Source organism: Pezoporus occidentalis, unplaced genomic scaffold (genome assembly GCF_034315485.1).
Source record: "Pezoporus occidentalis ecotype Australia unplaced genomic scaffold, CSIRO_AGI_Poc_V1 ctg101, whole genome shotgun sequence".
Lineage (NCBI taxonomy): Eukaryota > Metazoa > Chordata > Aves > Psittaciformes > Psittacidae > Pezoporus > Pezoporus occidentalis.
In genome coordinates this window covers 1,600,517-1,614,891 of record NW_026912791.1, presented here as the reverse complement: position 1 = coordinate 1,614,891, position 14,375 = coordinate 1,600,517, and the positions used below count along the sequence as shown (strand labels likewise).

The 14,375-nt window shown below is 39.0% G+C and overlaps 1 protein-coding gene across 8 annotated transcripts in view; it reads right to left on the bottom strand.

Moving 5' to 3' along the window:
* ZMIZ1 (zinc finger MIZ-type containing 1) overlaps positions 1–14,375 on the bottom strand; it is a 345,736-nt gene that overhangs the window by 114,380 nt on the left and 216,981 nt on the right. For all 8 annotated transcript variants that reach the window (XM_062613387.1, XM_062613382.1, XM_062613421.1 and 5 more), the window contains one exon: positions 10,304–10,409. In XM_062613387.1, coding sequence (XP_062469371.1) covers positions 10,304–10,409 — 106 coding nt within the window. The remainder of the gene's footprint in view (positions 1–10,303; positions 10,410–14,375) is intronic.

Below are 14,375 nucleotides of genomic sequence, written 5' to 3'. Positions count from 1 at the left end.
AGAACTCCTTGAGTGGCACCCATCTTACTGTATTGCTGCTGCCTTGGCTGAGGAACTGCTTTATGCCTTCTTCCTGTATCAGTGCAAGTTGGGAGCAACAGTTGGCTAGAAAGAATCAAATGAACACAGAATGTGCTCCAACCAAAGACTTTATCTTTACCTATTAATTTTTCCACACACTAAAAGAAGGAAAAAGAATCTCTCTCTTTTGGAAGAACATTTTTTCTTTCTTCCATTCTGACAGTTGCTAGACCAGAATGTCAGTGTGGGCTTTTTCCAGCTTACAATGATGCTCATCCTAGGTATCAAATGTATTATCTAGCTAAATTGAGTAAAATTTTAGATCAGAACATAAAACCAATATACTGTCCTACAAAGCATACTAGATGTTGTAACAGGACAGAGAAAGGAGGTTTACGTCATTTTTGCTTCAACAAAAATCTACCTGAAGCGTTTGCTTTTGCTCTCAAGACAGCACAACACTGAACATTGTTGCTTTTCCTTTGGTCAAGTCACACTTACTGTAGTCACTGCTAATTATTTCAAACACACACATTTAGCTGTAATACTAGAATACCTCTAAAACAAAAGCCCCTTACTGCCTGCAATGGTATTTGGCTTTTTAAGGACCACTAGGACCACTCCAACATTCCCAGTGGGAGACAGCAACTGTTATAAATTTCCAACAATTTACATCTCCCAATCTCATTTTAGACCAGCAGTGAGTAATTTTTTCACACTGAGAATCTAGAGGTCTCTCTGGCTCTTTGCCTTAATTGAAATTGCTTCTGTAGTAAATACACTAAATAATTTCATTTGTTTTGTCTATGATGGAAAGACAATATCTTCCAGAGTGAGCAAGACTAATGTCATTTGGGTCTGACCAGACAATCACAGGGGAGACTGTCACGCAAGAAACAAATTCCCTGCTTTGTACACAGATGTTCAATGTTCAATTTATCTCCTCAGGAGCAGCCCTGGTTCAGTTCAAAGCCAAGTCAGTAATATTGCCTTTAAAAATGTTTAAATTTATTTTTTTCTGTAGAGAGTTTTCTTTAGAAGATGTACCTTTTAAACCAGTCTGTGAACCTGAAACAAGGGATTGTTGCCTGTGGCTGCTGGTTCAAATCTATAGAAGCCCTAAACATAAATAAGGAATATATTGAAGGGGGCTGAATTCAACCATTAGTTTGACTTTCTGTATGAAATGTTGCTACTTTCAGTTTTGCTGAGAGTGAAGCAGATACTCAGTCCATAGAAAACACAAAGAAACACTGGTTCTTTGTGACATGCAAGCATGCAACAAATACATATTCTTAACAACAAAGCACAGGTACAACAGAGTTACCTACTATACAGACAGATAAAAGAATCAAAGAGATTTGCTTAGGACTCCACAATATTCAGGCATCTTAACGCCTGATGATTTCTTCTAGCGCAGTAGGAAATCCTATCCATGGGCCCCAGCCCCAACAACAACTACACCTATGAAGACATCTTACAGGAGCAGAGGCTCATTGACCATCATAGACCTGTTTCTTGGGACTTCACATCCAGATTTTCCCAGAAGCCTGGTGTAAGTCACAGAAATAAGATTCAAAGTTTAAGTTTCTAGTTTCAGATTCACACCTTTTGGGATTTTACTACAGTTTTTTGAGTGAAATCTTATTTCTTCCATTTATTCCTCAAGTCAGGTGTTAGTGATAACTGCTACAAAGTATGATTTAGCACACACAGGCATGGCAGGAATAAATAAGGAAAATATGGATTTATTAGGATATTCACAAATGCTCGTGAGACACAAATATCCTTGCAGTTTTAATCAGACTATCAAGAAATAAAAAGGGAGTATTTATCTCGACATCTGGAAAACCTGCAGAGGAAAGCCGATCTGATGGTTTTCTTTACATGTGTTATTGAAATTGAAGTAAGTTTAGACAAAAAGGATCCATTAAACGGAAGCAATGCAGAAGGCTTATCAAATATGAACATACAAACATCTAATGAACTTCTCAGAAGAGAAGTTCACATACAGAGCACATTGAAAGGAACAATACTGCATTTGTTTCAGTAATATATTACTGTCCTGGCTTTGGCTGGGATAGAGTTAATATTTTCTCTTAGCTGAAACCAGGACAATTACTTAAATAGCTCTCTCCAAATCCATTTTCTGTTTTTCTGTGGTCTTTCTCCTTGAATTCCCTCTCTTGGAGAGGCACAAAGACTAATACAAATTAGAACAATCTACCATGATGAATCCTTATGATTATTTGATTCTTCTCTAATTGGTATTTAGATTAATGTATTTTATCACATAGCACTCATGTAAATACCTTGCTATTGGCATACTTTAACAGGTGTACTTGAACAGAAGCATCAGAAAAGATGAAACACTATAACACTTATTCATTAGACTTCTCACTACAGAAACCTCTTTTAAAGAGAAATACTACGTATAACATCTTGTCTGCTAAGCAGTGTGTTTCACAGAGTGTTGTCTCTAGAACATTCAGAGCAAGAATTTTTCCTAACAGGCTGACTACGTGCTGCAGATGAACCTGCAGGAATTAGCAATGATCTGAAATTCTGACCAGTGGAACCTCAGTTGTATTTAGGAAGTGAACTTGCTGTCCTGGAGCTTGATGATCTTATCTGTTCACACAGTTAATGCTTTCGGTCGTTCAGCCCTCCAGCAACAAAAAAAGCCACCGATCCCTGTGAAGTTGCTGTTTCTGTTCTCATAGCTGGACTCCTTGTGAATTTCTTTGAATGCCTCCAAGACACACAGGCTGATAAAAGAGCACTGGCAGAGGTACATTTGGATGCACTGCAGCTCTAAAGGGAACAGGTTCAGGACTGCATGCTGTAAGCTGAGAAAAGGTAACTTGTAAAGGGCAAATGCCATGCTGAAGAGTTTGCTTTCTTCTCTCCCATGAATATATGTATATTTTCACAGCTGCATTCCTTCTTACTTTTGATTTGTGACTTACCTCATTTTAACAGGGACAGATATGTTACTCAAAACAACAGAAAATAAAACATTAAAATTCACACTGAGACCAAGCTCTAGTCTGTCTCTATCAGCAAATTTTCAGTTGCTCTCAGCACATATGGGATCCCTGAAGCAGAAGACAGAAAACAGTGATAGAAATCAACAGAAATCTTCTCTGGGGAATGCCAGTTCTCGTCCAAACAAAAGTATGTTGTGCGCATTAGGAAAAGATACTGCCCAGGAATTGCATGATGAGCTAATTCACTATACACTTCAAATCCACAGCCAAGTGAGCATTCAGGTAAGAACCAGCCTCATGAAAATCCAAGGCACAGACTATGAAAACAGCAGGGCTAGCTTGCTGCTACAGTTGAGTCTCTGCAATTTTCCTAAGTGCTACAGTAAAGGTATTAGTGCAGAAATGTTCCAACCTGGCAACAGAGGTTTACTGCTACATCTCTCAAAGTCAGAATTGGTACCATGGTAACAAGGACCTGACAAATGTCAAAAAGCCAAATAAAACACCTGATATTTTGGATAGACAAAATAAAGAAGCAGCAGCTTGGCTACACAGCCTCCTTTATAAACAAAGGTGCTCAAGTGCACAACAGAGCAGTGATTGCCAAAAAGGAAGTAAACTTCCATTACAGCAAAATAATACCTGTCTGCATAGACATGTCATGAAGCCCTAAAACTCACATTAAAGATGAAGAGGAATTGCCAACCTGAGGATAATGAAAGTCTGACACAAGTGTGGCCATGTTTCTTCTAAGAGTAGAAGGCAGACCAAATTCATTGTCAGCAGACATTTTTGAGGAAGGGAGCAGGAACAGCTCAAACAAGGAAAGCCTAGTCAAAAAGAGCATCTCTCATTCTGTGGGCTCTTCAGATACTCCATCTCAGGGTATCTGAGAGCTAACTCCTGGCAAGTCTGCCACATGTCAAGCCAACCTGACAGAGGCTTGAGATACAGGACATAATTTTCCAAACTGCAAGTCTTTTAGAGTTTGTTCTAAGTAAACTCATGGGAAAAGATAAATGGACAAAGTCCACAGTGCCTTCCCTGTGATCCTCTTTTCTGCAGTCAGTGTAAATGTGGCTGTCACAGACTACTCCAGACATGAAATAATGCTGCTCTCCACTAAGCAACAGTACTGGCTGTGCTTTCCTAAGGTCAAGGGGAGTTGCCAACTTCATTAACAGAAACTAATGAAACTAACCCCATAATCTGAATGAATTAAGAATGAATTACTCATTCGTTTGAGTATCCACACTATAAATCTTTATGTAAGAGAGCCTTAGTTTCAACAAATGTGCATCTTGCCAGTGTATGTTCCAAACAGAATTATTTTAACTGTATTATAGCAAAGCATAAGTATCCCAGCTAAACCATGGCTCCATTGCATTGGACACATATCTAAAGGGGAACAGGTAGTTTCTGTCCTGCATAATACTGAATTTAATTAAACCGGGAAAACAAAGTGAGATGGAAGGTGTGTTGTTATCCTTGCTTTAAAAACATAAAATTATAAACCAAAGAACAAAGCAGACAATGACACTCAGTTTGTGCTAAGAGCTGGAAAATGAACCTACAGATCACCTGAAATGTAGTCAGTCTTCTGCCTCAAAAGCTGTTTCGGAAAGTAACAGATAAAAGAAAACGATGCCTTTATTTTAATGAAAACAGTTCAAGTGGACAGTTTTGAGATCAGCAATGGATCAGACAGCTGCATGGAAATGTAGCAAGAATTTAGGACTACACAGATGAACAGCTCTTATCCACCTTCTAACTATATGACAAACCACATTACACAGTCAGATTCATCTCTATTGAGCTTTATCTTTAAAAAGGTAGCTTGACTTGTTCATTTTCCTTTCCTCTGCTCCTTCCCTCTTCGCTGTCATTCCAACTGAAAAGCTTTTCCAAATGCACCTGCCCTAACAGTTCAGAATTCCCCACTTATTTCAGTAACTTTTTCAACTTATACCTATATGGGTTTGTGCCAATACTGTTCTGTAGCTTCATGACTCTTCTTGTTCCAAGTTGTTTATCTGTTGGTAATTACACACATTTTGTAACTCTGCTCAGCTTTCATTTCATGAACAGCCCAAGCCAAGCTCCACTTCTCTGCTTTCATAGAGCTGCCTACTTATTCTTCTTATCAGCCACTTTCCTAGGTTTCCTTGTATTTCTTCTCCAGTCATATGAGACCATTTTGACTTGACTGATTTGCTGAAAATCTTTGGTGTGAGGCATAAGGGTGTGACAATTCATATGCTATTTCTTTCCAAATGCAGGCATGTTGATCACTCCGTCCCTTCAAGCTGGAGGGATGCCATCAGCCTTTGCTGTAGTAACTTCCACTCTATACTTGTAATCCTTTTAGCCACCTCCCTTTGCCTTGTGTTTACAGATAATGTAAGCATTGTTATTGGAAACTTAGGCAAAGTGTTCATCTAGCCTTACAGTCCCCCATAATCTAGAGGCTATCTTTACTTCCTGTATTTTTCTCATTCACATTGCAACCTCATTTTTTCTCTCCTTTTCTCTCATTTTTGTACGTTTGATTTGATAATACACCAAAATATACTTTGTCCAACCTATGCCCCTGAAACAAGACAGTAAAATATGTTAGATGATTTACTCTGATCAGGACATACCTTACGTCTTAGTATCTTGTCCAGTGATGTCTTAGCACCACCATTTGCCAGTACTCTCACTGCAAATACCTTTGTTAACCTTTGTTCAATTTATCTTTTACATCTTTTATTTATAATACATCTTTTGTATTATATTCACTAGGAATAGCCCTATTATTTTCCAGTTATAGTACAATGATTAAAGCTAAAAAAAAAAAAAGATGTAAAATCCTCACATAGCATACAGTTTTAGTTTATGCTTCATATGAAATTATGATTATTAAGTAACATTGCTCTTGAAAAGTAAATCAAAAGCACATCAGGCAGAGCCTAAGGGGCTGAAATGAAAAAGGGGTTGCTATCTCTGCTATCAAACATCTAACACTTAGCTGCCCAACAAAGCTATCACAGCATTTGTTTGCTGTAGCTTCTCCATGACTGCTGAAGTAACTTTTCTGCACAGTTCTGCCCTCAGGCTCCTTCCTCCCTCTCTCTCTCTTTACAGACATACTGAACACTGTCCTTTTCTGACAAAGCTCCCTGTATGATCTCATCCTGTCGTCCCCTTGTCTGGCCTCAGCTTGGCCTCCTGACAGAAGCAAAAGTAGCTACAAGAGCAATGGAGTTCAGTAGCTTGATAAAGAATTAAAGAAAAAAAAAAAAGAATCAAGCAAAAAATGATTCCCTTTTGTTACTTTTTTTCATTTTTTTTTTCTTTCCCTAATGAACACTGATCGGTGAACTTTGTTTTACCTGAATAGCAGACCTTAAAATAAAGCTACCAAATCACCTAAAATCTTCTGTGGGAAGGACAAAGCAGCAGATATCACGCTCAGAGTTCAAACAAGCACTATTCAGAAAGAAAGTCTTCAGGCTTGAAGAAGAAAAAACAGAATACGTGAACACCCATTCACTCACATACTAAGAGCAACTGAGGTTGCTGCAGTTTGAAAGCAAATGAGCAGGCAGCTAACCTGCTGGGTCATTCCCTATAGGTGTCAGGGCAAAGGAATTTGCCGTGGAAGGTCTGGGGAGCAGCTGTCATGAAAGAGACACATATATTTTTAAAGGTTTTGTCATTTGTTTTCAGGGTGGGAAACACTGTATTTGACCTCCTGCTGAGGCAAGCAGCCCAGTTGCAGCGGCATGGGCAAGAAGAATAAAAGGAGGCACAGCTATTATTTCAGGTACAAACACCAGAAAGCAGAGACAAAAGGCACAGTCATTAAATTATCACTACTATTTAAAAGTACACATAACAACTTTTAATACGTTTCATGCCATATGGGTGTCCTCGCAAGGCATTCTCAACACAATTTGTATTAGCTAATTATTAACTACCTCAATGGCCAAGGAAGAAGAAACAAGAAAGCATGACATCAAACACCAAATGGTCTTGGTTGAAAATGCTGCAGAGCTGCCAGCTCCTGGTCTGCTCCCCTGCCTTCGTTCTGGCTGAGGCTGTGCCACCTGAGAAGGTTGCTGTCCCACCTGGCTCCAGCCTCTCATCTCCCTGCTCCCTCCCATAGAATCATAGTATCCTGATCTGCCATCTGTAGCTCCTGTAATCACACCTCAACCTCTTCAGCTCAGCAGGGAGCTACCACCAAACTGGTTTAAACCAGCTGGGATGAAACAGTGTGGGGCGAACTGCATGACCCAGAGGTGTGGGTTTCCCATAGAGCTGAGCCAGTGCAGCAGCTGACTGCTCTGCCTTCCAGCCTCAGGCTCCAGACCTCTTCTATCAGGGTTAACAGAGACCCTAAGGCACTGCCAGGGGACACTCACCCTCCTGGGGCCCTGAAGAGAGCCAGCTCAGGAAGCCACTCAAACAGAAAACAAGCCATACCAGCAAAAGCTCTTCTGCCAGTACAGGTCCCTGAGCAAGCTCAGACTGGGAATTGCCCCGAGAACAGAGGCAGGACTACCAACTGCACTGGTTCAGCTGCCTCTGCAAACCAATGGACCTGAGGGATGCAAGGCTGCGGTGGTCCATCTGCTCCATACAGCAGAGCTGCAGAGCGTGCCAGCCACCGCTGCCACAACACTCCAGGCATCCCAGCCTGCAGGACATCCATCAACAAGCCTTGTCCTCAGCTGTAAAGAGGCACTAATAGTATATGGCCCTTGAAAGGAGGATTTGGTACAAATATTTTCCCCAATGTTCACCTACTCAAATGAATTCTAATTAGATTTTTTTTTCTTCTTAATTTCAGAATGCCAGACACTAAACAATATGGATTAAAAATGTTTCCAGAGCAATCCCTTTGGCAGCATTAAATACATACTTGGAGAAATGAATTCCAACCATTAGAGATTCCCTTTAAGCCTGAATGAAGAGAAAAATAAATGCTTATTCATTAAAAATAATGCTATTTAATATCTACATCAGGGGACTTCTATAGGAAGTGACTGGAGTGAGTGTTGAAGGTGGCTTTCAATAGATGTAGCATTAAAAAGAATAAGTTACTCAGAACAACATGCAAGCATCCCTGACAACAGCTTCAGCAAATCATGAAAGGCAGCTTTCAGTGATGTGCATTGTTTACAAAAAAATCTAAAGGACAATCTCAGCATTTGTACAAAATCTGAATAAGGGAGCAGAGCCATTGTTGATTTAGAAATCACAAAATGTTAATGCACTCAGATATGGACATTAACCCTTTCAAAGTCAGGAGGGTCTGAAACAACCTCATATTTATAATCCCACCCTGTCAGTCTTTCAAGTTGCCCATTCAATGATGTAGCTCTCGCAGATCGTATGTGAATGTGACATCCTTACAGTAGGGGCTACTTGTGACATTTCACAAAATAAGCTATGATGAATATTTAATACAAATGATCAGAGCACTAAAACCCACAAAATAGATAGGCATGATGAAATCCCTGCAATAACTGGTGAAACAACTGCATATATGACAAAATTAAAGTAGCTGTAAAACCCAACATTTAAGATCATTGGAAATAAAACAGTTGTATATGCAACCGAGGAATAGGAAACAAAGCAAAGAACTGAGAAGGTTCTTACAATACAATGACAGAAGAGAACAGCTTTCCCACTATTATATCAATTAACAATGGAAAGACTTCAATCAGTACATATTGCCAGGGTAATAAATTGGGGGAAAAAAAAAGAAGCATATATTCACCAAAAATAATTACTGTTAGAAATCAAAACTTGAAACTGGGCTTCTCTAGGACATGATGTCTGACCAGCTGTTAAGATTATCCCCTCACCCAAGGCCTAAAGAAAAAGAACTACAACATGAAAGAAAAGATTCACCACCTTACCTTCACTAACGTACTGCTAAGAGACACCCCTCAGGATGAATTGCTAAGAGAAAGGGCATGGCTATTTTTAATAGGTATCTTTTCAAAGGAAATAAAATTTTAATGTCTCACTTAATGCACTCATAGCTGGAAACCTTCATTTGACAAGCTTTAAAAAGAAGAAAGCAAGTAGAGATGTGATTAGCTAACTATTGGAGAAGCTCACTAGAAGTTCAGAAAAAAAGGGAGGTTGTGCCTGGTCAGCTGAATGTATTGTCTTCCACACAGTTTTCCCACATGAAAATCAGACAGTTTATTCAACATTTAATAAAACTAATGATCACTTCCCACACAAAAAGTAAATCAGTAAGTCCAGTGAATATGCTTCAGTATGAAAGCCACTTTTGCACAAGAAACTCCATAGAACACTTAGGACAAAAGGTAGCTATGAGTAAAGAAGTTTGGGGTTGATAAAAACTGAAAAGGAATATGAAAAGACTTTTTAACACCCAGTCAGTTGACTACAGATTACTGTTTTGGAAGAAAATAACCTTTTCTGATGTTCTAAAACAGGGACTGCATACCAGTTTAGTACTAAGCAGAAAAGTTATCCATGCTTAGTCTGGAATGGAACAATTATCTTCCTGTTTTCCAAGCCAGTGCACATTATGTTGACATTCATCAGCTAAGAAAAGGAAAACCAGAATTAAATGCTCCAGTTAAATCAAACATGTGAGAAGCAGAAAGACCCTGAAGTGCATTTTCTGCTTTTACTATACAGAGAAGCATTGGCAACACATCACGACCAAGTACTGCTATTTGATCAGAGCCCTGTAACAGACTATTGCTCTAAAATACAGGCAAAATGGCTACTTAATACTATACCAATTGCTTTGCTACTTAGTCGTGGCTCAAAATTCTACAGCTAATGACTAGATGTATGAGAAACCATGGTACTTGTTTGCACAGACATACGTAGTCAAGGAAGAAAAGTCTGGCTGTAGACATATTAGGGAGTGCAGAATGAATGTGAAAGATTTAGAGATTGACATATGACAGAAAAATCAATGATTTACCAAGATGGAGGGGCCTGACTGCATTAATTCCCACCATGAAATTACTGAACATCCATGCTTCTGGAAGTAATATTTCATCTATAAGATCAAACATGGCAATGAACAGCACCAATTGGGAAAATATGAATTTCCAAAGTCATGCATCCTCAGAACAACATGTCACTGAAACACTAAAAGCATTACTATAACCACCAAATACATATTTGTATTTTTTTTCTGTTGGTTTTGTTCTTTTAAAGACTTTAAGACAGTTGTAGGTAGCATTTATTCAGAATATGACCATCCAGGAATCAGTAATACGCCAAAAAAAAAGGTTTTTTCCTACCAGCTGATTTTGGAGTGAATTTGTCCCTGTTGGCTGCACATACTGCCAGTAGCCTGTATCCAAGATCCAGGTCAAATCCTTGCTGAGCTGCCACTCGACTAACCACCTGCAAAGAGAAAGAGAGAAAAATTCATTACAGGTTACTTGAGCTCTCTGCATAGTTACATTAACCTGTTTGTCAGCACTAAAGTTAAGCAACTGAATCTGCTGTGATAGCCACAATACAAGCATGGTATGAAGCATTGCTCTCCAGTAGCTTCCAGTGCAAGCACAGCAAACCAACACAGGAGTCCTCTGGTGATCTGCTTATTTGACCACTTGCCAGAAGAAAGGCCTGGTAGTTCCACAAAAGATGGAGACATAAAGCTTTTCCTGAAGAAATAATGCAACAGAAATATATGCAAAGATTATACAGAATGCATTTCACTGTATTTGAAACTTCAGGACGAGAAGTCCCTAAATCTCTAATCTCTGCGTCACAAGCAGTTCCTGGCCCTGTTCTCAAGAACAGTGCCCAGGTCTTTTAGATTAAAATGCCCTCCTCCACACTGATGGGCAGTGTTCTTTTGTGCTGTGATCAGCGTCACAGTTGCTGCATTTTAACAATACTGTATTGGGGAGCACAGTTAGTACAGTTTTAGAATAAATAGGCCTGTGCGAGAAGTATTTGCCAAACACATTAAATAGGGAAAGAAGTTTTGTTGGTTTGTTTTTGTTTTTGACTGATCTAGAAGGACAAGCAGAACTAGGCAAATCAAAGACTGGGGTTAAGGACGTAAAGCAGTCAACTGTTTCTCCAGGCCAGCAAGTCAGCTACAGCCAAGAATGTATTCTCATGAAAATCTGCACAGTATAAACACAATACTGTGGTCATTCTGGCAAACTATGCTAAAGTTATAAACAGCAGAGCTTTTATATTGCCTTCTAGTGACACAGGATGACTTCAGACTCAAGAGGCATGGATAAAACGTCGTTCTTAACCTTGCCATTACTGCTTTGCATTAAAACAATGGTCAAGGAACTCCACAAGAAGCAGAACACCATCTCCTCGTATGAAGCAAAAGGAGGTCCTTATCCTAAATAATTTAGAATACAAGAAAATATAATTTTCCCACATCTATCTCCATCTGAAAGCTTCTCTCTCAAGTAATGACCCTGCAATTATCTGTGCCAAGACTAGGTCCCCACAAAAAGCAACAGTACAGAACAGAGTGAAGAACCAACATACATGATAACCTACTAACAGTAAATAAATGCACTATCCTGCCCTACCTACTCAACACTATTAGATGAATCTTATTATTCTGAACTTTTTCCATTATCCACTTTTCCTAATTAACAATTAAGAACCAAATTTCTTTCTCAGGAAAGAATTAGTATAGGTAAGGTTCATGGATAGGTTTCTGCTTTTTCTGTTGTTCCTATTAATTTAGAAACTACAAATTCACATGACTTCATCAGGTGGGAGTGTCCCCTACTCATTTTTATTTTTTTTTTAACCATTCCAAGCTAAAAAAATTGAGTAGGAAGAGCTTCAGGGAAATGAGATTTTGGGATACTCAGTACAGTAACACACAACCCCAGAACACATATACTGTTTTATCTTCTGTTTCTCTTTACAATTGCAAGTTTTAGATAGGAAAGAAAAAATAATTTGTAAGAAAGAATGCAATTATTTTTGGTAAAGCAAAAAAACTTCCACCTTGGTAGATGAGCTGTTAATCCTTTACACTTAAAAGTCTGATTGTTGTTAATATCCTGGTGAAGACTCTGGGTCCAAACTTGCAAAAATAAGATAAAATGAAGAAAAAAAAAACCCCAAACAACACAAAAACCCAAACCAAAAGCCCACAAACAGAACAACAAGATATTTCATAATTCATGCTAAGCTAACAATAGGAGTGAAGACTGGTGGCTGCTGTGAGATCCGTAAGACACTGAGACACTTTGAAATATAACTGTTCCCCTTTCCTACTTCAAGTGTCACCACAGTTCAGCCACTGACAGGTAGATGTCAGGATAGGATCAGTAGGAAGTAGACAGAAAGCTCCTCTAAAAAACCCGCTTCTTGTTAAAGGCTCCTGAGGACAATGTCACTTTAGTGTGTAAACATTATTTAAACTCTTTTAGGTATCATCTACTGTACCATCACAGAGGAACACATTCCAGAGTGCTATTAAAGTAAAATAAAGGAGAAAGGGCCCTCCCATTTTCCGTTTTGAAAAAGCACATTACCATTTAACTCTATTTTGAAACTGGACAGGAATGAAGGCAGACACACCTGCTCAGCAGTGAGCACATGGTAATTTAAGAAATGCTTTGTCTTCCTATATGCTTGGTTCATTTTAAAACGTGAATCTACAGACAGTGAGATCCTGCTGACCAGAGGCCAAATCACTACCCTCAACTGACATCTTGCTAATTACAGAAAAATTCTACAAGGTAACTCAGGAAATACGGAGAATCATAAACCCCTGAGCCCATGAAAGCCAACCTGTGATCGCAGATTCTTCACTGAATTGATTGCGAAGTCTGAGTCAGTCCGAGTCCTAACCACAGGCTGACACAGGCTGAGGCCTACCCTGTTACACTCTCACTTGACATCAGTTTCCTCCTCTCAATTTCTTCTGCCACAGAAGCACTGCTCTGTACCTCACCATGGCCAGATGCAGAGCTTGTGGATGCCAGGGTACACAGCCCCAGCACTGACTGCACCCCAATGGCCACAGCATCGTCCAGCTAAAGTCTACCTTGAAACAGCTGAAGCTGTACTTTATCAAGCACTGCAAGCAGAAGACTAAGCAGAAGAAGGAGGAATTTGAACTTGCAAATCTGCAGAAGTCAGCCAGTCAAATCATTACTTATTGCTCAAGTTTTTAATGAAAAATGTGTGGGGAAACAAAGTACAAATTCATTTTAGTTAAAAAAGGAGGCTCTGTAAAACAAACTGGTAGAACTGTGCTCAAAAGGGGTTTCTCTGGACTCCTCCCCCCAGTCCTTGGCTTTCATACACCACTCCTCAGCAACTGCCTTGGTCAACATGAACAGTGTGGTTCATGTTTTATATCCAATTTCTCTACAGGCATTTTTGCATTAGCTGCATTTATAATTTTTCTTTCAGTTGTGACAGCTAAAGACTTACTTTTATTTCAAAATGAAAGTCAAACAGAACAGATCTATATCCTTCAAAGATCTCGTTTCAGTTATCTACAACTGAAGTCAGACATTGGGCACTTGATACTTAGAAGGCTTTCTTCCCATGAACCAGTATGCAAGGGACCTCCTGGCCTTTAAAATAAACACTGAGATTTCTCAGAAACAAGATGACAGATGCATTACAGGACTATGACCCAGAAAACACAAAGAACTAACTTCATGACATTTGGTAAGTTTAATATATTCAAGTCAGCAGACCCTGCTGAAATTTACCTCAGAGTGCCTCAAAGGAACTAGCCTGGACAAACCTCGTAACTTCTAATGATTACCTTGAAGAATTCATTCAAGACAGAGACCTTGGAGGCACATCGAATCTCTGGTCTTAAGATGGTAAAAAGGTGAATCTCAGAAATCACAAGTACCCAAACAGACAACAAAACAAATTACTAAACAAATATTAGGTGCATAACATAGAATATAATTATGAATCCATCAGCACAGTACAGTTTTCTTTTTCAACGTTAACTGGCCTTATTAAGTGTAAGGAAGATAGTGGATGTAACATATCTTAAATCTAATATGCCTTTTGACATTACCCTACATGACACTGTTATAACAGAGGAACATAGCCCAGATGACAGTAGTATACATTTTACTCAGATTATGAATTCCTCTGTCAAATCACAACTTTTCCTGGATACAGGTCATTTGTATGCATTCAGTCCTGACTTGGACAATGCAACAGAGTAAAATGCAAAACTTCTCAATGATAACAGGCAGAGAAGTCTGCAAACACTTCAGAGTTTAAAATAATCTTTATAAACTGGAAAAATATTCAAGAAACAAGGCCAAAGACACATATCAAATACTATAGACAGGAAAGAAGAAAAAAACTCATATGCCAAATAGAAAATTA